Source organism: Chenopodium quinoa, unplaced genomic scaffold (genome assembly GCF_001683475.1).
Source record: "Chenopodium quinoa cultivar QQ74 unplaced genomic scaffold, ASM168347v1, whole genome shotgun sequence".
NCBI lineage: Eukaryota > Viridiplantae > Streptophyta > Magnoliopsida > Caryophyllales > Amaranthaceae > Chenopodium > Chenopodium quinoa.
The window spans coordinates 6,862,967-6,886,468 of record NW_018744502.1 but is presented as its reverse complement, the minus strand read 5'-3'; the positions used below and the strand labels follow the sequence as shown (position 1 = coordinate 6,886,468).

General features: G+C 33.6%; 2 protein-coding genes and 1 non-coding gene across 3 annotated transcripts; 1 reads left to right on the top strand and 2 right to left on the bottom strand.

Annotated features, from left to right (window-relative positions):
* Window positions 1-1,090: 1,090 nt before the first annotated feature.
* LOC110698203 (aldose reductase-like) lies at window positions 1,091-5,254 on the bottom strand. The gene is made up of 8 exons (XM_021875602.1): window positions 5,008-5,254; window positions 4,784-4,834; window positions 3,135-3,208; window positions 2,519-2,606; window positions 2,225-2,431; window positions 2,025-2,096; window positions 1,496-1,738; window positions 1,091-1,381 (listed from the first exon to the last, which is right to left on the bottom strand). Exons 1-8 carry the CDS (start codon window positions 5,149-5,151, stop codon window positions 1,292-1,294), a joined length of 969 nt encoding a protein of 322 aa, XP_021731294.1. The 5' UTR covers window positions 5,152-5,254; the 3' UTR covers window positions 1,091-1,291.
* Window positions 5,255-11,063: 5,809 nt separating this feature from the next.
* LOC110698098 (protein transport protein SEC23-like) lies at window positions 11,064-22,100 on the top strand. Its single transcript, XM_021875501.1, has 12 exons — window positions 11,064-12,245; window positions 13,080-13,253; window positions 14,004-14,165; window positions 14,751-14,893; window positions 17,115-17,190; window positions 17,406-17,578; window positions 17,694-17,775; window positions 19,462-19,539; window positions 19,913-20,074; window positions 20,150-20,413; window positions 20,663-20,767; window positions 21,384-22,100. Exons 1-12 carry the CDS (start codon window positions 11,430-11,432, stop codon window positions 21,528-21,530), a joined length of 2,382 nt encoding a protein of 793 aa, XP_021731193.1. The 5' UTR covers window positions 11,064-11,429; the 3' UTR covers window positions 21,531-22,100.
* Window positions 22,101-23,199: 1,099 nt separating this feature from the next.
* Window positions 23,200-23,272, bottom strand: TRNAE-CUC. The gene has a single exon. It is a non-coding gene; the product is annotated as a tRNA-Glu (tRNA).
* Window positions 23,273-23,502: the final 230 nt, after the last annotated feature.

Genomic DNA, 23,502 nt, shown 5'->3' with positions numbered 1-23,502 from the left:
GTCCGATCCGGGGTGGTTCGGTCCATTTTTCGGTCCGGACCGATTTATGAACACCCCTACTATTTATAATAGAAGTTACTTTAATAGTATTATAGAGGTTTTCCTATACCAATTGGTTGTTGGTGTAGTGGTGATTGAGACTACACTTGGTAGGGAGGACCCGTGTTCGATCCCCCGCAACGACAATCGGGAGGGGACTGGAACCTAACCACCCAGAATTGATCCCCGAATCCGGATTAGCCCAAATGATGAACCGAGGAACACCAAAAAAAAATGAGGTTTTCCTATTAGTGATCAGGGGTTACTTTATTAGTATTATATGATCTGTCATCATTGTATTACACTTCCCTATCATCTTCTTCAACTCAATGTGCCACATGTCATTTTATATTTTTTATTTTTAATTATACAATTCTTCTTAACTATTTCATTAAACATTTTATCTTCATCTCCCCTCTTTAATTCAACCTTTTTATTTTCTTTCTTTGATTTTAGTCCCTCCATCTTCTTTCTATTAAGTCTTATTTTAAATTAAAGTCCCAAAATTTTAGGTTTCGTTTGGCATCACTGTGGTTTTCTTTTTTTTTGGTTTTTTGTATTTTAAAAGTATATTATATATGTCACATAATGAATCAAAAATTAAATCATAATAATTTTGAAAACTGATAACAGAAAAGTGGAATCACCTTTTCCTTGTTTCCTGTTTTTGATTTTTAGTTTTCAAAAATACAGGAAACTGAAAACCAAAAATGATGTCAAACAAGCCTTTATTTCTTTAATTATATTTTCAGTTACATATTACACTCATAATTATTTATTGGTATTTCTTCACTCATCTCTCAATGCAATTTTCTATGAACAAGCCGTGCATTGCACGGGTCGGAAGACTAGTTTTAAATTAAATGAAGGTATAATGATCATTTCACCTTAATATGCTTACAAAAACTCCTATCAACTCACCACAAAACTCTCCACTCAGCTTATTATAGTAGTCAACTAACTAAGGAATATTTGTCAATTCTTACGGCATATTAATTTCATTTTGAAAATTACTGCCCTTATTGAAAAACTTGTGACTTACTATCCTTAAACGTTTTTTAAAAAACTTTATTTTTTTTACCAATCCCCATTTTCAACAACATATGTCACATTTTATTGCAATGCATATAAAGCAGTGGAAATTGAATGTCGGTTATAACTAGCTACATGGTTCTCTTCTAGATGAACTCATATGAACAACTAACTTTAAGGCTTGAGCGGTTTTGAAGAAACAAAAAAGTCGATAGACGCTCTAATCTTCATGGTCCCATAAATCAGCAACACTCTTAAATGGTCCATCACGCTTGTTAACAAACAGAGCTTCCCCATCCAACTCACGCTTCTGTACAATTCACAAATATATGATCATTATTAGATCAAGTATCCTAGAGATATATCGAAAATTTTCTTTAAAATTAATGTCAAATTTATGAAGTAATTAAAGTGTATATTGTACCTGGTTTTTAATCGTGCATAGAGCTTCAAAATCTTGCTCGGGTATTTCCCAATCGAAGACGTGAACATTCTCTTTGAGATGATCAGGGTTGGTAGATTTTGGTATAACACTGGTTCCTCGTTGTAAGGCCCATTTGACCAAAATCTGTCCAGGGCTCTTGTTCAACTTCATTGCCACCTTATCTACCACTGGATCATGCACCAGATCTCGTCCTCCGTCTTGTGACCCCAACGGTGAATAGGCCTACCAACAAAAGACAATGTAAATTTGCACTGGCTCGATCGCTCCATTTCGAAATAGAACATGTACGCACGATTGCACGAAAACAAATTTTGAGATTTTCAAGTTGGCATGACACTCTACGTAGTAATGGATAATGAATATGATTCAATAAGATCGAAGTTACACATCTATATATTAAATTAGCATATATACATGATACATCCCAAACATTAGGCCATTAGGGTGAGACATGTTTTGCACAAGATCATATTAGTGAAAATTTAATATAGAACAATCCTGGCCTTACCGTGACGTGTATGCTGTTTTTCTTGCAAGTCTCGAGCATTTTGTCGTTCCTCCATCCCGGGTGCATTTCCATCTACAAAATTAATCTCATTTCATCAATTCCCTCAGAATTATCAACAAATATCTCTAACTAATTATGTTGAATTGTTGAATATTTATTTCAACCATACTACTACTTGTATAAGCAAAGGTACTAATTACCTGGCAAACTGACGGCTTTATTCGAGCAATGTCCAGCAGCTTATTAAGCTTCTTGATTGTAAAATTACAAACCCCAATGTCCCTAACAAGATTTTCCTCCACAAGCTTTTCCATTTCCCTCCATACACCTTTCATGTCGAAATCCGTTACCTCCCCTGCCTTAGGTGGCCTACTAGCTCCTTCTTTTAAGTGAAATGGCCAATGAATCTGCAAATTAATTACTCTAGTTGTGTCACATTTCATGATTTACAAATCCGTGTAACAAATTATTATTAAATGGGGCTGGTTAGTTACAAGGTAGAGGTCGAGGTAGTCGAGCTGAAGTTCTCGAAGAGTATTGTTTATAGCAGGACGAACTCTTTCTGGAGATAAATCCGTACACCTGCATAATGTATCATGATACAATTAGCATTCCCTTAGAAGTTAGAAAACTACATGTGACTTATGTTCCATACTATGAAACTATATAGATTTATACGTATGGAAAACCAATGTAACAGTGTACTGTGATCTTGTGGATACCGTCTAAACAAATACAAAGTACTATTATAGACCATTAGACCTACATTAACTTTTTATCATTTTTACTTGTTAAAAATAAAGAAAATGATTGTTTAAAGTTATGCATTTACAAGTGTGATATATAAACCTGATAAAAGTTATACATTTGCAAGTGTGATATATAAAACTGATAAAAGTTATACATTTACAAGCGTGATAGATAAAACTGATAAAAGTTATACATTTACAAGCGTGATAGATAAAACTGATAAAAGTTATACATTTACAAGCGTGATAGATAAAACTGATCGATGAAGTAATATAGTAATAAAGATGATGGAGCTAAGGACTGGAAATTAGACCATATTGAATCGGGAATTAAGTTTTGGGCGTAGAAATTTGAAGATACCATAGCTTCGAAGTGACAAAGATATGCTTCCTCTCTATGCCTGCATGCATGGCTGCTTTAAGTGCACGACCGACCTGGGGAAATTATAGATTAATAAAAGAATTTAAGTTGACATACTAGATTCACCTAATAACCTGCCACATGAACCTGTGCATAAATAGCTAGCAAAGGTGTGGAAGAACAGCTCCCCTCATAAGGAAAACGCACAGCAGTATTGGTAGCTTTAATATGCACTTCGTATATAATAGATAAGACAAAGTATAATAATTGTATTCCAAATACTAAAAATAGCTAAAGAATCTTCATTGTCTAAGCAAGCTTAGTAGATATGGTAGTCGTGTAAAGCTCAACTTGTGACGTAAAATCTAACAGTCACAATTCAAGTTTTGAGTCCGTCATCTACATACTTGTGCTAAGAAGTGGAGAATCCCTCTCAGAAATCGTTTGGTTAGATCTTTTGAATGGATTGGAATGGAGTTAGATATTATTCCAATTTTTTTTATTTTTTTTTTTGTTTGGTTGAGGTTATTTTATAATAATGGAATCTTATCATACACAAGAGTTCTAACTCTACCTTATACTTGTAGAATCTCATACCCACCTCTCCCCCTAATTAAGATTCACAATTCATTCTAACAATAAATCAAAACAACTTTACACTAGTATGGATTCTAGTATGGATTTTAGAGATTCCATAGTAATCCATTCATTACAATGAACCAAACACCCTCTTATAGGGATTCTCAAGACTAGGGGTGCTAATTGAGCAGAGCAAAAGAAATACAATATTTTTCTATTTTTTATCTTTAAAAACAAAAATTTATCTTAACACTTAATAAAGTTAAAATAATAAACTTAAAATAATAAACTTAGGTAGGAAATATTTATATAAAGATAATAAAATATAATTAACTAATATTTGAAATTCAAGACCTAAATCTTTCAACGAGCAACTCGTTATCGATTCGACTCGAAAATTAACAAACACGAGTCGAGCAACACTCTCGACTCGCTCGATTAGCACCCCTACTCGAGACAGGTTGGGAGCCGACTCAAATTATATCACTAAGTTAGCCTAGTAGGTCTTCTTTATCCATTATTATATTGTCTTGTTTAGTTTGCCTAATCATCGAAACAAATAAATCTAAATATCTTGCCCCTAACCGGCATACATACCCTTTTTAAAAGAGAAAGAGATAAAAACAAAGAAAAAATATAAAAAATCACATCGATCCTCACAAATTTCCTTTTTGAAAAACTTTGTGGGAGGAAGGAATATGTAATACGGAGTATGTTACTACTTCCTTCGTTCCATAATATAGTTCCTGTTTTTCAAAAATATTGTTACTGTTTTTGTTGTTGAATAGTATGTAAAGACTATTATACCCTCACTTTTTTTTAAAGTTTATTCATTATACTTTTTACTTTACTCTAGAATTTTGCACATGTCAGGTACTTTTTTCAACTTTCTCTCTAACTTTTATCTATAAATATACTTTTCACATTTATTAATTAATGTAATTTATCCACTTTCTTCTCCTATTTCTTAAATACCATGAAAAACACAAATAAGAATATATTATGGGACGGAGGGAGAATTTCATATTGATTGTAACATTGATAATAGAACATGAATTTATAAACTTTACCTCTTCTTGTACACCATATTGTGCTGCTGTATCCACATGCATATAACCAGCCTACAATAATAAGATTTACAAAACTCATAAGAGGTTTATAAGGAGTACAACACACATAGTATTCAAGCACATACTAACACAACTTTAGCTAGCTTCCTAAACATATACTCAAGTGTTGCAAGTATTCAGAAACGCGATGCCATATTATCTTTATCATAACATTAAGACGATACCTCGGCGACGGCAGTGAAGACAGAGCTTCTAGCTTGAGAAGCAGATTTCCAAGTACCCAATCCCACCGCCGGTATTTTATGGCCGCTCACAAGCGGGAAGTACTCCATTTCTTGGTCATGAGCCGTAAATGTTGCCTGAGCCATAACTAATTGCAATATTTGCTCGATCAAGTTGGATTAAATGGTTTTTCTTGACACTCTAATTTCTACCTATTAATCACTTTCAAGTTTCAATGTATAATTGGCTGACTTCACTTAGCTAAGTCATAGATTCATATAAATCCTACTCCGTACTACGTTTGACGGTTGTGTACATGTGGGAGTGTTGCATGCATCATGTTGGACACGTCATTTTTTGAGGGTTCGTGTCATTTGCCTAAGCACCATATATAGACCCAATTTAATCGATATGATCAAAATTAGTGTATGGACGGAACAATGCTCAGGGTCATTATTATAATTTTGATATTGAGATAATAAATATTAATAAAAAAAAAATTGAAGAAGTAAGGGTATGTTTAGATTTACAGAACTGAGCTGAATTAAACTAAATTGAACTGAACTGAATATTTTATGAGAGAAGGAAATTAGAAATTGAACTGAACTAAACTGATTGGAGCTGAATTGAAGTGAACTGAAAATAAGTTGAAGAAAACAGGCCTAATATAAAAATTTATATAAAATAAACACCCTAATAAAATTAGATATATAATTTAAAACGTTACATATAAAAGTATAGCTAAATGTTGGCCAAGATATTAGTTTGTTTGTAGATGATGTGACACATTTCTAGGGTTTAAGAAAGATACAGTGTCACGTGTCACGTAACATTGTTGATGATGAATGATATGGCACGTACGTTTTCATTGTTTGAGAAATTAAATGTGTTACATGACACATATATTATAAATGAACACTTTTTAATAGATTAGTATTGATAAATAAAAGTAAAACTATTTTGTATGACATAACTTATTGTGTTTTAATGAAGTATATATATTATTATAACGTGCTTTTTCTTTGTAATAATTTGTCTATAATTGTTATGTGTTTTTATAATTATGTTGTTTATGCTCTTGTACTATTATTCATTTTTTTTTATTGTTGTTTATGTGCTTTTTATTTTATTATGGATTTTTGTTTTTTGAAAAACTACCTTTTTTTTTGGTTAGAAGGAACAACTAGATTACCAAATTAACAGGAGTTTAGTACAGTGCGGATGAGAGTTATAATACATGCCAACAGTAGTTTCTAGTTTTGCCACGCAGGGCCAAAATGCACATTAGTACCCTCAGACCCACCATTACACAAAAAGGTAGGTAAGAAATTTAGCTTAACACCAGACTCCAGCCAGAGCACATTTGGGTGAATGATGTTGGTCGATCTAGGCAACACCCTTGTTGCTGCCTTGGCTTGAACGTCCACTAGTTTCAGCTTCTCCCTTGGCACTTTCATCAATTTGCATCCCGGAATCTCTTGCATCAGCTCCCTGCAAGTAACATATAGTTGATTTGCTTCATCAGAGGGGTAAACATGATTATTAATCCCTGTTACAGCTCTTTGGCAGTCAGACCATATAGCAACATTAGTCCACTGTCTGACTTTAATGAGGTAAATGCCAGCTAGGATGGCTAAAGATTCAGCAATAAGGGGGCTAGTTGCCTGAGAGTGTATAGCAAAGCCATCCACCCAGGAGCTATCTGGGGCTGTACAGATACAGGCAATTCCTGCAGACAAGGAGTTGATCTTGAAGGAGGCATCAACACATACAACATTATCTGAGGCCTGACTGAGGGAAACAGGGATATTAATGATCTGATTTTTGGCAGAGGAGGGAGAGAGGTAGGCAGTTTCATAGGCAAGCCATATGCAGTGTTTTACCCAGGATTCTGCTGGGATCGATTTTTTTTCAAAAATCCATTTGTTTCTTCTATACCAAATTTTCCAGCAAATTATGGAGAAAGCATTGTTCCAGTTGCAGGGAAAAGGTTGAACAACATCAGAGATGGAAAAACTACCTTAAAAACTACCCTAAAAACAAAATGTTGTAATTAACTACCTTATAAAGTACAAAATGTTGTAATTGACTACCTTCTAATGGAATAACACATTTGACTTTTATTTCCCGATGTTGATCATGTCACGTGAGAGTCACAAGACCCTTTAATGACTTAAACCCTCCCATCTTTTCCCAAATTTTTCCGTTTAACACCAATCCAGGTCATATAATTATCTAAGGGTTTGCAAATAAACAATAAAAAATATGATTAATCGTATTGTTAAAAAAAAAGAGTTGGTATAAAGCAGGAAAATTTGGGAGAAAGGGGGAATTAAGTCATTAAACTATTAAAGGGTCATGTGACCCTCACGGGACATGGTCAACACCGGAAAATAAAAATCAAATGTGTTATTTCGAGTGGGAGGTAGTCAATTACAACATTTTATACTTTATAAGATATTTAATTACAACATTTGTTTTTATGTAATTTTTCGCAAAATTCGAAGTTTAAAAGGTAGTTTTTCAAAAAAAGAATTCCATTTTATTATTAATTTGCTTTTAAAACTATGTTTGTGCTTTTAATATAACATTAGTGTTTTTGTTTGGCACACATGTACATTTATCACAAAAAAATATCAATATTGTTGTACCTTGGTTCCATTTCCATGCATGTAGAACTATATCACTATATGTAACTGAGTGTAAGTTACTAAGTTCTAATAAGCGCAATTTGATGGCTCTACCTTATTCACGAAGGGTAACACTTAAAATTTTGAAATATTTATATAATTTATTTGCTCCTAACTTCCTAAGTGATTTTATGCGACATTCGTCGTTTATTCATTCCTTAACGTTCTTACAAATCTACTATGTTTCATTTTTAACAAAAGTTTTTTTAATATTTTACACTCATTTAGCTCACCAGACCTAATTATTGTATTGTTGGGCAATTCATAACCACTCCTTTGAGTATGTTTGGTCCCTTGTTTATTGGCCCATCTTTATACTCTCCCTTAATGTCTTTATTGGCATCAAATGAAAGAAATACTATTCCTAAAAAGAGTGTTTATTTGCTGATTAGTTAATTCCATATGACAAAAATTATGTTTGGTGACATAAATTAATAGTTACAACCCTTTCAAAAAAAAAAAAAAAAAAATTAATAGTTACATCCGATAACGTGACATGAAAATGTTCTTACTCAAAAGTGCTTTCGGGTGAAGTTTTGGACGGAGTCATTGCAATGCATATAAAGTTATGTGCAAGTATTAGGGTAAGTGAGAAGAAATAAAGAATTAATTGTGTATGAATTTAGGTATCTCATTATCAACAAGTAAACATATACACAGTTACAAAAAGTGAACATCACTACAAATGGAAGCTATATTATGCTCGTATATGGATCGAAGTACATTAAACATAAGTATTTGTTATATGGATTCACTATTATTCCGTATATATTCCCAAATCTGTAGAATTTTTAGTTAATTTGGTAGCGAAGCTACAATCGAAAAATATACGTAGTATATATTTTTTGTTACTTAATTAATTGTTTATGAGCACATGTTAGACAAATAAATAGAAAGTTACCTTGCATATATAGAACCTAAAGCAATATAATTTAATTTGGCATGCACAAGGGCATTAGTCGTGCATATTGCATCAATCATATTCATATGATACACAGATACAGTACAAATAGTGTTGGCATGGTCATGTCACTAATGCATGCTTCAACCCTGTTGTGGGTTTAAGATGAACATTTTTATGAATATGTTGCTGGTGGAAATAAAGACATGTTTTACTAACCATAATTTTATTTATTTCATTTTTATTTTGTTTCAAAAAAAAAAATTCATTTATTTCAGAAAAAATAAGGGATGATAAAGATAATATAAGTTTACAAAAAATAATTATTTATGATGATTTAAGAGATAATAAGAACAACCTAAGTTCAATTTATATACGAAGTATAAAATAAATTCTAATAAGTCATAAATTTTGATAAGTTTATAGAAAAGCTAAGGTAAATTTAGATAAAATAAATTTCGATAACTAAAACAGTTGAATAGTACGGCTCCCTTTCCTGAATGGTTAAAAAGCTCAACACAAGTATGGTTTGGAATAAATACAATGTGCTATCACATTTTTTTTAATTTAATTTGTTGATTGACTAACTACTCTTTATATACATAAAACTAAACAATATTAAGCATGTTCGATAAATGACTTTTAGCTAGCTTTTTTTATTATTTTTTGGCTTTTTAGATTAGTCGTCAAACAACCAAGAACGTGTTTGATAAATGGATTTTCAACTATCTCATGAAAAGTCAGCTTTTCTACCAAAACTAAAGGCTAGTAAGAGGTATTGCCTTTTTGCTTTTTGTGTGTAAAATTACTTTTTAATCCTTTCTTTTTACTATTTTTTTTTTTAAAAAAACAACCGGTAATCAGCAACCACATTTATCAAACATAATTACCAAACATACTTTTTTAAAAAAAATAAATTACCAAACATACTTAGAGTTTGTTCTCTTCCGTTGAAATTCAATTCAGTTCAGTTCAGTTCAGTTCAGCTCAATTCAGTTCAGTTCAGTTCAGATCTTAATTTGTGTCTAATGATATTGCTAATGATATAAAGCCAAATTTCATTCTTTTAAGCTCTTATTACAACGACGACGACAACAACAACAACAATAATAGTAATAATATTAATAATAACAATAATAATAATAATAACAATAATAATAATAACAATAATAATAATAATAACAATAATAATAATAATAATAATAATAATCAATAAGTAATAAATAATAATAATAATAATAATCATCAATAAATAATAATAACAATAACAACAACAACAACAACAACAATAATAATAATAATTTGGGGTTAGATACTAGTTAGATACATGTATTAATTAAAACACTAAAGAGAGTGGGTTAGGGTGTTGGAATGTTGGGTCGTTGCCTCTGTTAGCTTTTTTTTTTTTTTTTTTTTTTTTTTTTTTTTTTTTTTTTTTAAAAATTAAAATTTGTTTATATGGGTTAGATACATGTAAGTGTTTTGTGCTTTTGTCATAATACTATTTTATTTTTAAATTAAATAGTATATGTGTTTAAAATGTTTAGAGGTTTCAAGTTTTTAATATATTTTCCATAAATTTTATAATTATATAATATATTTTTCGTAAATATTTTAATATGTACATTTGTATATACACATATGTATAGTAATAAATAATCAATAAATAATCAAAGATCACTAATCCGTAGTTAAAAATCACTCATTAATAAGTTCAGCTCAGCTCAGTTCAGTTCAGTTTAGTTTAGTTTAGTTCAGTTCAGTTCAGTCAATCAGAACAAGCCCTTATTAATGGTCATTAGTCAATAGTTAAACAAGCAACTCAAAAAGCTAATACAAACAGCTGGTTGGACCAACCAAGAGAAACAACTACCAACTAATTGCTAAACAAGGCCATTGAAACAAATGAGTTTAAGTGGAATTGAAGTGGAAGACGAGTAGTTCAACTTGGGTGCATGTTGAGTCTGATTTAAATGAAAAGACACTTAGAACGGGTATATATTGAGTTGGGTTAGACTAATTTCGAGTCTATATACAGAAAATTATCCCTTGTGCGAACTTAATTCATTTTAACTGCTTTTGATTTTGGTCGTGTCAGTTCAAGTTGGGTTTGTTTTGGACTTTTGGTCATCCAATTTTGAGTCAAGGTAGGTTAAAGTGTAGTCAATTGATCATGTAGTTTCGGGTAGTATGAGGGTTTTGTTCGAGGCATTCAAGTCGGGTTAGTTTTATAACAAGACCCATATAGATAATAAAAACCCACACAATTTCATTAATTTTGTATCAGTTGATAATAAAAAACCTAATCGATCAACTATATCGCGACTACTTAAAATTTACACTTCGAGTTGCCTTCTAAACGTGAAAAACTCGTCGTTGTCCATCTAGGGTTCGAACTCGAGACTTTCAATCAAAACTTCCAAACCACAAGTTGTATAACCATGTGTTGGTTATAGTCCATTAACCCATGACAAATTACACGAACACCCTTCAACTAATTTTCTTACTTGTAGTTAAACTTTCGTATCAAATTATAGACACATATATAAAAGGAAATTAAATGACTAAATTGACTTTCCTTTTTACAATTCTCCCCCTCTTTCTTCACCTCTCCTCCTCCTTCGTCTCTCCTCCACCATCATCACATCATTCATTCATCCTCTGTGACCCTCTTCACCTCCATTTCTTCCGGGGGTCCCAAAAAAACAAAAAAAAAAAATAAATAAAAAAACCCAAAAATCAATCAATAATCCCAAAAAAAACCCAGAAAAAAAAAATCCCCAAAAAAATCCCAGAAAAATTCAACCTCAATTCCCAATTTCAATCATCATCAATGGCGTCACCCGACATGATGGCACCACCGGCGGCCGCAGATCCGGAAGGAATCGACGGCGTAAGAATGTCATGGAACGCTTGGCCTCGCACAAAAGTCGAAGCATCCAAGTGTGTGATCCCAATCGCCGCATCAATCGCTCCGATCCGCGCACACCCAGAAATCCCCACTCTACCTTACGCACCTCTCCGTTGTAAGACCTGCGTTGCTGCGCTCAACCCCTTTTGCCGCGTCGATTTCGCCGCAAAGATCTGGATCTGCCCCTTTTGTTTCCAGCGCAACCACTTTCCGCCGCACTATTCCGGCGTCTCCGAGCACAATGTTCCTGCTGAGCTTTACCCTCAGTACACCACAATTGCTTATTCTCTCTCCTCAAATCCGGGGGACCCACATGCGCCTCAATCGAATGTTGCGGCTGTTCCTCCTGTTTATCTCTTTGTTCTTGATACTTGTATGATTGAAGAGGAGATGGGGTTTGTGAAATCGGCGTTGAGAAGGGCGATTGTGTCGTTGCCTGATAATGCTCTTGTTGGGTTTATTTCGTATGGTACTCAGGTGCATGTTCATGAATTGGGGTTCTCTGATATGAATAAAGTTTACATCTTTAGGGGTTCCAAGGAGATTGCTAAGGATCAGGTGTTGGATCAGCTTGGATTGGGTCCGTCTTCGCGGCGAGGTGGTGGACCTGGACCTGCTGGTGCTGCTGGTCCTGGTGGGTACCCCAGAGGACAGCCGGTTGTGCAGAATGGATTGCCTGGTCCTGGTGTTAATCGGTTCTTGTTGCCGGCTTCCGATTGCGAGTATACTCTTAATGCGGTGAGTTTTATCATCTGGGATTAATGATGATAGTGAATTGTTGTTGATTTATGCAATGTAGGTGTTGTAAGATCTTATAATTGAGTAATGACCTGTTTTGCTTGAAATTGATGATGATGATGTTTGTTTTATAGTGATCTTATTTAGTTCAATTTCTCCAATGTAGCATGATGAGTGGTTTTGGCTTGTTGATATATGTTTTTGTTATATAGTTACCTTTTTTTTTTTACCAAGTGATTTTTGATTAGTTCGCATGTATAATTTGCAAGTTTGTTTTTTGATTTGTGCCTTTTACTTTATTGGGAGTGTTTTACTCTTCTTTTGGTTATAGTTGATTCGAAGTGATATCTAGGAAGTGACCTAATTCTAAGCACATGTATTGGAAGTGATGATGAATCTTTGGTTGATTACATCCTTAGTACCCAGGGAGCGTGGGCAAGGTTATCAACTTCTCCCTTTTGATGGGAGAAGTTGTAATCTTTTTATGTTTATTTGTTTAAACATAGTCTTTTGGACTTGAATTAGACATGGGTGTAACAAATTCCTAGCCTTGGTCGTTTTGTAAATCGTTTGTGCACGCTCTTGGTTCTAAATTGACCGTCTTACATAGTAGGAGAGTTGAGTATTTGACATTAGTAATTGAGATGAATGAAGAGTCCAAGCTAATTAAGTTCGTGTCAAGTTAACAATTTTCAAGTTTTCATTTTTCCTTTATAATTATGTACAGGTTCTTTATCCTCCTAATTAAGTGAACACAACTAATTATTGACTTTTTGTGGATCGTCTGGGGTGGGGTTTGAAATGTGCTAATTTTTTTTTGTTTGTGAATTTTAGTTACTGGATGAGCTACAAACAGACCAGTGGCCTGTACCACCTGGTAGTAGATCATTGCGGTGCACCGGTGTGGCATTGAATGTGGCTGCAGGGTTGCTTGGAGCCTGTTCACCAGGAACTGGTGCTCGGATTATTGCTTTGGTGGGTGGTCCTTGCACAGAAGGGCCAGGAACGGTATGTTTGCTTTGCAAGTTGTTAGGCTCATGCTTTTTCTTTAATTCAATGCTACCCTTCTGTCGCAATTAGTGATATTTACAGGTTTGCTTCTGTGGCTTCTATCATGATTTACTTGGCTACTTGCCTGTTCGCTGTATTGTCCGGTTCATACGCAAAAGTTGAAGATATTCTGAATATAATTTATAATTCTCTCTATGCCACATACTAATTCCAAGAGTGAGAAAGATAATTAAAAAAAAAAAAGTTAAGGGGGGTTCATTTTCATTTTTAAAATTTTCAAAGATTATTGTCTCAGCAGGCTTCATGTTGGAATTGGAAACCAGTCATGCTTTCTATACTTAAGTGTGTTTCTCATTGAAAATGAAGTTCAATATGCTTTTATTTTTTCAAAAGTTAATGGACCAGCCCATGTGTTGGATAGTAAAAGTACAAAGTATACCATTGATATAGGGGGAGTTCCAGGCTGTTGCTACCCACTCTTCCCAAACTCCACCTCTGGTTTTAATTCAGTCCACAGCTAATGATTCTCAAGAAACTCTTTCTATGGTTACGTCGAAGTAAAATTTGGGTCATTTAGTGGGGGAGGCAAAGCAACTTGTACTTGAGAAGTTATATAGGGTCTTGTCTAAGCATGTTTTATATTTATCCTTTTATTTACCGATGCATTATGCATAATGGGATTTACTGTGATCTGTGTGATTCAAATCATGACTGTTTCTTTATTTTTCTCTTCGTGTTTCTTTTCAGATTGTATCCAAAGATTTGTCAGAGCCTGTTCGTTCCCACAAGGATCTTGATAAAGACGCCGCACCCTTTTTCCAAAAAGCAGTTAAATTTTATGATAGTTTAGGAAAACAGCTTGTAAGCCAGGGTCATGTGTTGGACCTCTTTGCCTCTGCGCTTGATCAGGTCTGTCATTTTCGTTGTCATACTTGTATATGTACTATGTTTTTTCTTCAATTGTATAGTGTGTTCCTCTTTGATTGATTTACTGGCATTATAAGACCTGCATATGTCAAAAAATTTGTATTTATTTATTTATTTTTGTTGAATTGAACATGTTGTGTATATCGATTTGCTATCTCTATACAATATGCTATCTTGGCTTCTGCCTGGATGGTCTGCTTGATAGCAATGTGACCGAGTTTGTGTTTTGTCCTTTTCATGGTAGTTCCAGTACTAGCTCTGTCCAAAGGACATATATTTACATCTTATTATAATTGTAGTAGCTATAACTTTTAATTTGCATATTAAGGCTAGACATGGGCATTTCAATTGCTATTTTGTTTTCTAATACGGCTGTGCGGAATATTTTTGTTGGGTTATAAGTATTGGAAATCTTACTTAAAAAGTCAATCTTTTTGCTCACAAGTAGGATGTAAGTGACTAAGAACCTTGTAAAATTGGGTGAATGATATATCAGCATATGCAATTTTCTATTCTAATAATGAAGATTTGCAATTTGTTCATTAACGGAATCACAATACTTTGAAGGTTGGAGTGGCTGAGATGAAGGTTGCTGTTGAAAATACTGGTGGTCTTGTTGTGCTATCAGAGAGTTTTGGTCACTCAGTGTTCAAAGACTCCTTCAAGCGCCTATTTGAGGAAGGAGAACATTCTCTTGGTTTATGCTTTAAGTATGTATATTTTATTTGTCAAGCAAACAATTATGTGTTGCTATATCCGGTGTTTTCCCTGTTATCTTTTTGTTATGCTACTCTCTGTTTTAAATTCTTGCACCAAAGTTTCTGTTTAGTGATTAATTCTGTCTTATCTGCAACAGAAGTTGTTTTAGATAGTCTTGTGGCTTTTAGGGAGGTAAACAAACTTCCCTGATTACTTGTATTGGGATGCCAGCATTCCAGATGGTGTTTCTTTCTGCTTTAACGATATAATCATGCCAGCATGGCTTGTTTTAAGCTTTTATATCCCTTAGCAGTGCATTGTTTGACTGTCTAGTGAGAATTTTAATATTGATTAAATGGTGTATCTGGAAAGATGGTCAATTAAGAAATGTAGCAAATATAATGATCATCAAAGTCAAGATTTGAACCTCTGTTTATTCCTTGATGATTCTGTCATTTACTTGTTTCTGAGAGGTGAGGGAAGGAAAAATATTGAACTCATAAAGCTGGTTCATTGTCATCCAAGAAGCTAGAAGCATTGTCATTGATTTTGGTTAAGAACAATATTTTTGTACTTATAACAAGTTCCTTTGTGCTGAATTGTAGTTTATACTTATGAATTTAAGAATACTAGTAGTAAAGAACAATTATGTTCCTTTTATGCTAAGATTTGTGTTGTTTTGGGGCACTAATGATATCAGTGAATCAGTGCTGAATTCTATTTGAAACAGTGATTACTTGCCCTACCCTGTTATTGATATTTGAGAAGCTTTAATAGAAGAGTTAATTCTAAGTACTTCTTTGTACCTCTTGTAGAAAGGCTGAAAGGGGGCGTCCTTGATGTTTATAGTGGCATTATTGTTATATAATTTTTATATGGTTTTGTTTATTTATTTATATTTTTATATATACATGATCAATTTATGGTTTACAGTGCCCTTTTCCTATCTGTGATGTGTTTGCTACTTACATAGGCCACAAGGTTTTTCTTTCCTTTTTTTTCCCCTCTTTTTAAATTAACTAGGGTATCGCGCGTGCGCGATGCGCGCAAAAGAGTTAGCTCTTGCATAAAAGTTGTATTAGCGCGTAGTTACACCTTTTGTCTGGGTGGTAGATCTGGTAGTTTTAATACGTACTATTTGGTTTATGTGCATATATAGTGGTTGTGTAAAAATATAAAAAATCACCAAAATCTTAAATGATAATTATTTTTTAAAACCCTCAAAAGTTTAACAGTCTTATTTCAAAATTATTATTAAGTAATATTTAATTGATTTGCATCCCTTCATATCTTAAGCTAGTTTAGAACTCTTAATTGATTTGCATGATTCAATAATACTTAACGTATTTTTCTTTAAATAAATTTTTTGTGAGCTTGGTCATACGGAGTAATAATATATGAAATGTTCGTTGTAGCTAAAAACTTAAGAATGTAAGTTCAATGTTCTACAACCATCTAATATTTATATCTATATCTATATCTATATCTATATCTAATACTAAAGCAATAACCACTTAGTTATATTTTTCCTCTTAAATTCTCTCCATATTTAATACATTTTTTTTTCTATCATTGATTTCCTTCGATTTTTGGATTTTAAAGTTATTTATACCTCTTGATAACATCTGCTCAAATATCATTATTTAATATGAATGTTATTTAAATTCCACGTTGTTTATGTGCATGCCATCAAATAATGTACAATTAAAAAGCTAATAAACCTTAACAATATTTGTAATAATTAAATGACAACAAAATTGTAAATAAGAAGTGCAACCACAAAGGAGTAAAAACAAATCATCTCGTGGTAATAAACAAAGTCGTCTTACATACAATTTTTTTTTTCCTTTTTAAATAACAATAATAACATATGAAGTACAAAACATTATAATTTTTTTATTTTAAAAAAAGGCATTACAAGTTTTTATTAAAAAAACTTTGTATTAATTGATGGTATGTTTAATGAAAAATAAACCAATTAAATATATTAATGAGAGTAAACATACTAATTAGGGTAAAAAAGTAAATATACATTTTTGTACATATTTTTGAGGGTATAGTTGGTAGAACACTATTCCTAAGAGTTATTTTCTACTTTTTAATAAGGTAGGGATGCGCCTATGCATTCGTTATTAAAATCCAATTTTTTTTTTTTTTTTTTTTTTTTTTTTTTTTTTTTTTTTTTTTTTTTTTAAATTTTTGCTGATACTTGGTCATTCTTTATTATGCTAGTGGCGCGCTTGAGATATATTGTTCCAAGGATATCAAAATTCAAGGTGCTATTGGACCTTGCACATCACTAGAAAAGGTTTGGCCTGAATACTTCAAAGCTTCCTTTAAAGTTTCTGTTGTATTATTGTGTATTACTTATTCTTTCAATTTTTTTTATTTTTTGATGCAACTTATTCTTTCAATTTCAACCTTGATAATTTCTGGAAGATTCGTCAAGGTTTGTGGAATCAGCAAATGTTGTAAACTAGGTTCAGCTATGCAACCTAACACTGTCACTATTTGTCCTTGCAGAAAGGAGTTGCCGTAGCGGATACAGTAATTGGACAAGGAAATACAACAGCTTGGAAGTTATGTAGTCTCGACAAAAATACTAATTTGACTATTTTCTTTGATATCTCGTCTAGTGAAAAAGCAAATCCTTTTGGAACTACAAATCCACAATTGTACTTGCAGTTTCTGACCAGGTCAGTTGCTTCGGTGATTAAAAATTCATACTTATGTATTATTTTTGTTGAACATCCTGAATAATTTATCATTTCATGAGCTTATCTGACTGTTAATTGTTTTGTTTGTTGGCAGTTATCAGACTCCGGATTGTCAAACAATGCTTCGCGTCACTACAGTCAGTAGAAGATGGGTAGAAAGTGTTGTTGGCTCAGAGGTGTGTTACTTGAGAATTTTAATCATAGTTCTCGATTTCTTGCTTCATAAATGATCATATCTGCATGTTTTACTTCTCCCAACTTGTGTATCTAATACATTTCTTTTGAATTCCTATACAAACATATGGCTCTCTATATTAAAGGAGCTGGTAATTTGCATGTTTGGTCCAATATCTCTAGGTTAGCTTCATAAAATGTTAAATGTGAGAGTGAGACTTGCTGCAGATTTACTGGTTCATGCTGGTAGGATGGAGATAGTGAGTATTGAGCCAACTATGTTTGTGGAATGGTTGAGCTTTTTCTCATGTGTATATGTACTTTAGTAGCATATTCTGTTGAATTTCTAATTATGGAAGTTGTGTAGACAAATTTTGGACGATGACCTTACTCTACTTTTTTTCAACACTTTCCTTTATTGGAAATTGTCATATTACTTGCGAGTTGCGACATTACTTAATTAGGTAATTGCTAAGCGCGGAAATATCATGTTTGTCCTTATGTAATTACTTTATCCCACATTATAAAAATAATTGATTTTATATAAACTGCCATCTTCATCACCACCCAATTCACTGTCACATATTAAACTCACAACCACTGTCACATATTAAACTCACAACCACCATCACCACCACCGTCCTACATTACTTTACTGCTAATTATTTCCTCAAATCAAAGCCTCACCTCCACTTTCACAATTCCTTTTATTGTGAGGAGAAAGAGAAAGAGAAACTGATGAATTTTTTAGGATACTGATTTTTTTTCCCCTTCTGAATATGAACAACTGAGTACCAATTTGAAGGAACTGTTGAGTCTTGATTAAATGTATGAAATCCCTCAATTTGGATTGGAGATAAAAGAATGAGGAACACTGCTTCAGTGGTTGGTGACACAAAAAATTCCGGCAAAAGTCGGACCTGAGTGGAAAAAAAAAAAAAAAACCTCAGGCAAGAAGATTGGTTGGTGATGATGGTGGTGGATGATATGTTGTAACACTGGTAAGGGAAGAGGGGTAGTAAGGGAGGGAAGGTGGTGGTTGAATTAGGGGTTGGTTTGGTTAAGTAAGATACTTAGTGTAATGGACTTTTTCCAAAGCAAAAGATAGTCAAAATCTGAGAGCCTGACTTGTAGCTTTTGCTCTAACAGTAGTCTATAATCTTGCTACTCAGTACTCATAGTCACCTCTTGAGTAAAATGAATAAATGCATCCCGCTGGCCCTCCCATTTTAGCTTAATGTTTAGAGAAACATTAAATCTACAATGGATACGGGTTGTTTAATAGTCAATTATGTATCCTTTCCTTTCGTGTGTTGACCAGTTATACTGTTATAGCTGATGCTGCTTGTTCTGCGTAGTTTTTGACTTGTGATGCGTTACTTGTTCATTATTTTGACAGTTACTATTTGTAATGATGATAGGCTATACCTGTGAGTTATCAGTTTCCATAAGCATTTTAGTCACTAGAAGTTTAAAGCATTATTTTTAATTTTTTTTGATTTTTAAAAAAATGAATTTATATTGTTTTGGATGTCCTGATATTCATAACTTCAATAACCTTGTTCAATAAAGAAAATATTAAAATTGAGTGGGCCACGTTTAATATTTTATTTTGTTACAGCGTTTTCTGGAGCTGTGTATTTTGGAAATGTAGGTGCAAATATTGAGATAGGGCATTCTTTTTGCAGGAACTTGTACAAGGATTTGATCAAGAAACTGCTGCTGTAGTAATGGCTAGATTATGTTCACATAAGATGGAGATGGAGGTACTCTTTTCGCTGTCTTTGTGTCCTTTTATTGCTTGTTTATTCCCAATATGAAGGCTTGTATCTGGTAGTACATATCTTGCCATCCTGCTTATATTTGAAAGGGACTTAATTTATTTTATGTGGGCTTCTCATTTTTCCTTCCAGTAATTATTGTTTCCTGATAAGCTTATAAGTTGCGCAAATAACCATTATACATTTATAAAGCTAGTTCATTTTGGATCAATTATTGATCCATTAGTGCTCAGTTTTTCCCTCAGCCTTCTATTTGCTGTGTTGTACTTTCTGTGATTGTTTCCTATGCTAACCTCCTTATGTCAGCTTCCTCTTCTAGTTTTAGCTCTTTGGTTTGACGTAAGTTGTCTTGTTGCAGGAAGGATTTGATGCTACACGGTGGTTGGATCGGAATCTAATACGCCTTTGCTCCAAATTTGGTGACTACCGGAAAGATGATCCATCATCATTTACATTAAACCCTTGTTTTTCCTTGTTCCCTCAGTTTTTGTTCAATTTAAGACGGTCACAGTTTGTGCAGGTACTTTTTTGTGGGTTGTGTCTTTTATATTATTTTTTGTACAGATCTCAATTATATTTTGTTTTCTTGCGACAGGTGTTTAACAATAGTCCTGATGAAACTGCCTATTTCCGCATGCTGTTGAACCGTGAGAACATTACTAATGCAGCTGTGATGATTCAGCCATCACTTATATCATATTCCATGCTTTCACCTCCGTCTCCAGCATTGTTAGATGTGGCATCTATTGCATCTGATCGCATACTTTTGCTGGATTCCTATTTCAGTGTAGTTATATTCCACGGCATGACGGTTGCTCAGTGGCGTAATCAGGGATACCAGGATCAACCTGAATACAAGGTGTGTCCATTTTTTGGATGGATTTTAGTGTGGTCTCAAAGTTCTCTCTTTGCATTATAAAACTTGATATCGTTGCCTCATTGGGTGGAGATAGTACTGTCCAAGTAACAGCTTACCTTAAAAGTAAATTTGTCCAGCACCCTGGTCCAGAAATTAGAACATATTTTCTGGTGCTTTCTTTTTATCTTGTGCCAGTGATATCTCATTCTGCAGACCGTTGTTTATCATCTTTTATCTTTTACTTTTCAGGACTTCAAAGAATTATTAGAAGCTCCAATTCAAGATTCTCAAATGATCATCCATGATCGTTTCCCTGTTCCCAGATTGGTTGTTTGCGATCAGCATGGTTCTCAGGTCAGTACATTTCTCTGATCTTCTATCTTTTGTACCAGTGTTTGGTAATTTCTGGATTTGATGCAAACTGTGGTATGTATATACTGGAAGGCAAGGTTGATCATTCTGTAAAGTAATAAATAATCAGTAGATGTGGAAAGCTATCCTGCAATCCACGGCGAAAAGGCTATCCTATTCTTAGTGTTCCATTTGTTGCCTTTTTATGTCATTACCTTAATTTAGATGACTGGCAGATTGACAAGGTTCTGTCTTTAGCCATAGTTTTCTTTGATGTTTGGGAGCTCTAGAAGCTTTGTACTATGTCTTCCCTTTCGCTGTAGCTGCCATTTCTTCCAAATAGAGTTTGTAAATTGGAATAAATGAGATAGACAATTCTTATAGCGACACATCGTATTAAGAAATGTTGATCTAGGTGAAAGATGTTACCACTATTCTTTCTAAGTTTTATTGTTCCTTTCTAAGGCTAAATAATTATACAGTTGACCTTGACCCCCAATGTCCCATGATCACCATACTTGTATTAACCAATAAACAATAGTAAGATCATCTATATATAATACAGTAAATGTGATGCAATTATTTAACTGGTACTACTGCTGTCTACAATGATCAACAGGCTAGATTTCTTTTGGCAAAGCTGAACCCATCAGCGACGTACAACAATGTCAACGAGATGGGCACTGTGTCAGATGTAATTTTCACAGACGATGTTAGTCTTCAAGTGTTCTTTGAGCATCTTCAGAGATTGGCCGTGCAATCTTGATGGACATTTTAAGATTTGTCCTAATTGTACAAGTTCAGCAGGTGTGGAGTAGTGAATATCTTGGGTTTTTAAGTTGTTAACCTTGATATCCCTTGAGAGCGCCCTCGGGTCTAAGTTAACCTGAAGATAAATGTGGACATATATAATTTTTTTGGGGGTGTTTTGAGGCATTTCGAGGTTTGAGACAATAAAAAGAGCAAGAAGCCCAATTGACTCTTTAAGTTATACACAAGGCACAATCGATATAAATTGTGAGAATATATCAGTTGTTTCAGGCGGCAGGTTTTAGTCAGGATATCTTTCATTCCTATTGTAATCATCACAGGTTAAAAGTATGTGCTTTTATTTTTTATTTTTTGGTTTGAATTTTTGTATTTCGAATTCTCCAGGTTTTCTGTAGTGCATTTGTTCCTAGAATTAGGAACCTACTCATGTGTCGCCTCATTTTCGTTTATTTCAGCTCCAACTGTAGAATACCGTCTTTGTTTTTCATGTTTGGACATATTTCCAGAATTTTGGTACAGTGAGAAGGTTTTCTTTTTCCAACCACATTGAGGGTTGGAGACTAAAGATTTCTTGTGGCTTAGTCATTCTTGTGTTAATAGGGCAAATCAGGTTCTCAACTTGGAGTGTATTTTACGAACAGCAGAAAGATCCTTGGTCTATATAGTTATTCTTTTCCAGATAAATGCATTTTTAACCGCAAATTAAGGGATTATAATCATGTTTAATGAGAATTGTATCAATTATAATTAGATTCACGTAGACATGTTGTGACGAAGAGGTAATTGCACTTACGGGTTATTGAATACATATAGCTAATCTTAAATAATACAGCATGTGCACGGATCTAACTACTCCAAACACTGATTAAAACTACCAAAGTTTCTGTCTCAATAACGGCGATTAATCTAGCAAAACTATAGCAATGGCATACAACTTTGGACCATACGAGCTAACAACCAGCCTAGTTAACTAACAGAAGGGGGATCCTGTTGGCAACAACCATGGCAGTAGTTGCGCAACCTAACGGCCAGCCTACCAAGAGATACTCACAAGTCACAACAAAGTAGACATTTGCATCGAAGAAAAAAAAACAACAAAGTAGACATTGGCACATCGCCCTTCACATGGAAAAATTGCAAAATATAGTACGAACAGCAGAAAGATCCTTGGTCTATATAGTTATTCTTTTCCAGATAAATGCATTTTTAACCGCAAATTAAGGGATTATAATCATGTTTAATGAGAATTGTATCAATTATAATTAGATTCACGTAGACATGTTGTGACGAAGAGGTAATTGCACTTACGGGTTATTGAATACATATAGCTAATCTTAAATAATACAGCATGTGCACGGATCTAACTACTCCAAACACTGATTAAAACTACCAAAGTTTCTGTCTCAATAACGGCGATTAATCTAGCAAAACTATAGCAATGGCATACAACTTTGGACCATACGAGCTAACAACCAGCCTAGTTAACTAACAGAAGGGGGATCCTGTTGGCAACAACCATGGCAGTAGTTGCGCAACCTAACGGCCAGCCTACCAAGAGATACTCACAAGTCACAACAAAGTAGACATTTGCATCGAAGAAAAAAAAACAACAAAGTAGACATTGGCACATCGCCCTTCACATGGAAAAATTGCAAAATATAGTGTTCCGTTGCCGGGACTTGAACCCGGGTCTCTCGGGTGAGAGCCGAGTATCCTGACCAACTAGACTACAACGGATATGTTGTTACTGATAGTAAACCAAACTATTAATACTATAGCATATTTTAAAATTATTTTTTTTTGATTGTCCGTGAAATGAACGCAAGGAAATATGCTTCATTTGTAGCTCTTTTATCTTTTCTAATTTAAATTGGCTCACTTTCATTCATTTTTTTGGACAAGAAGAATAGGGATTCATTAATGAAATATCGCCAAATGACACTTACATATAATTCTTAAGAAATCAA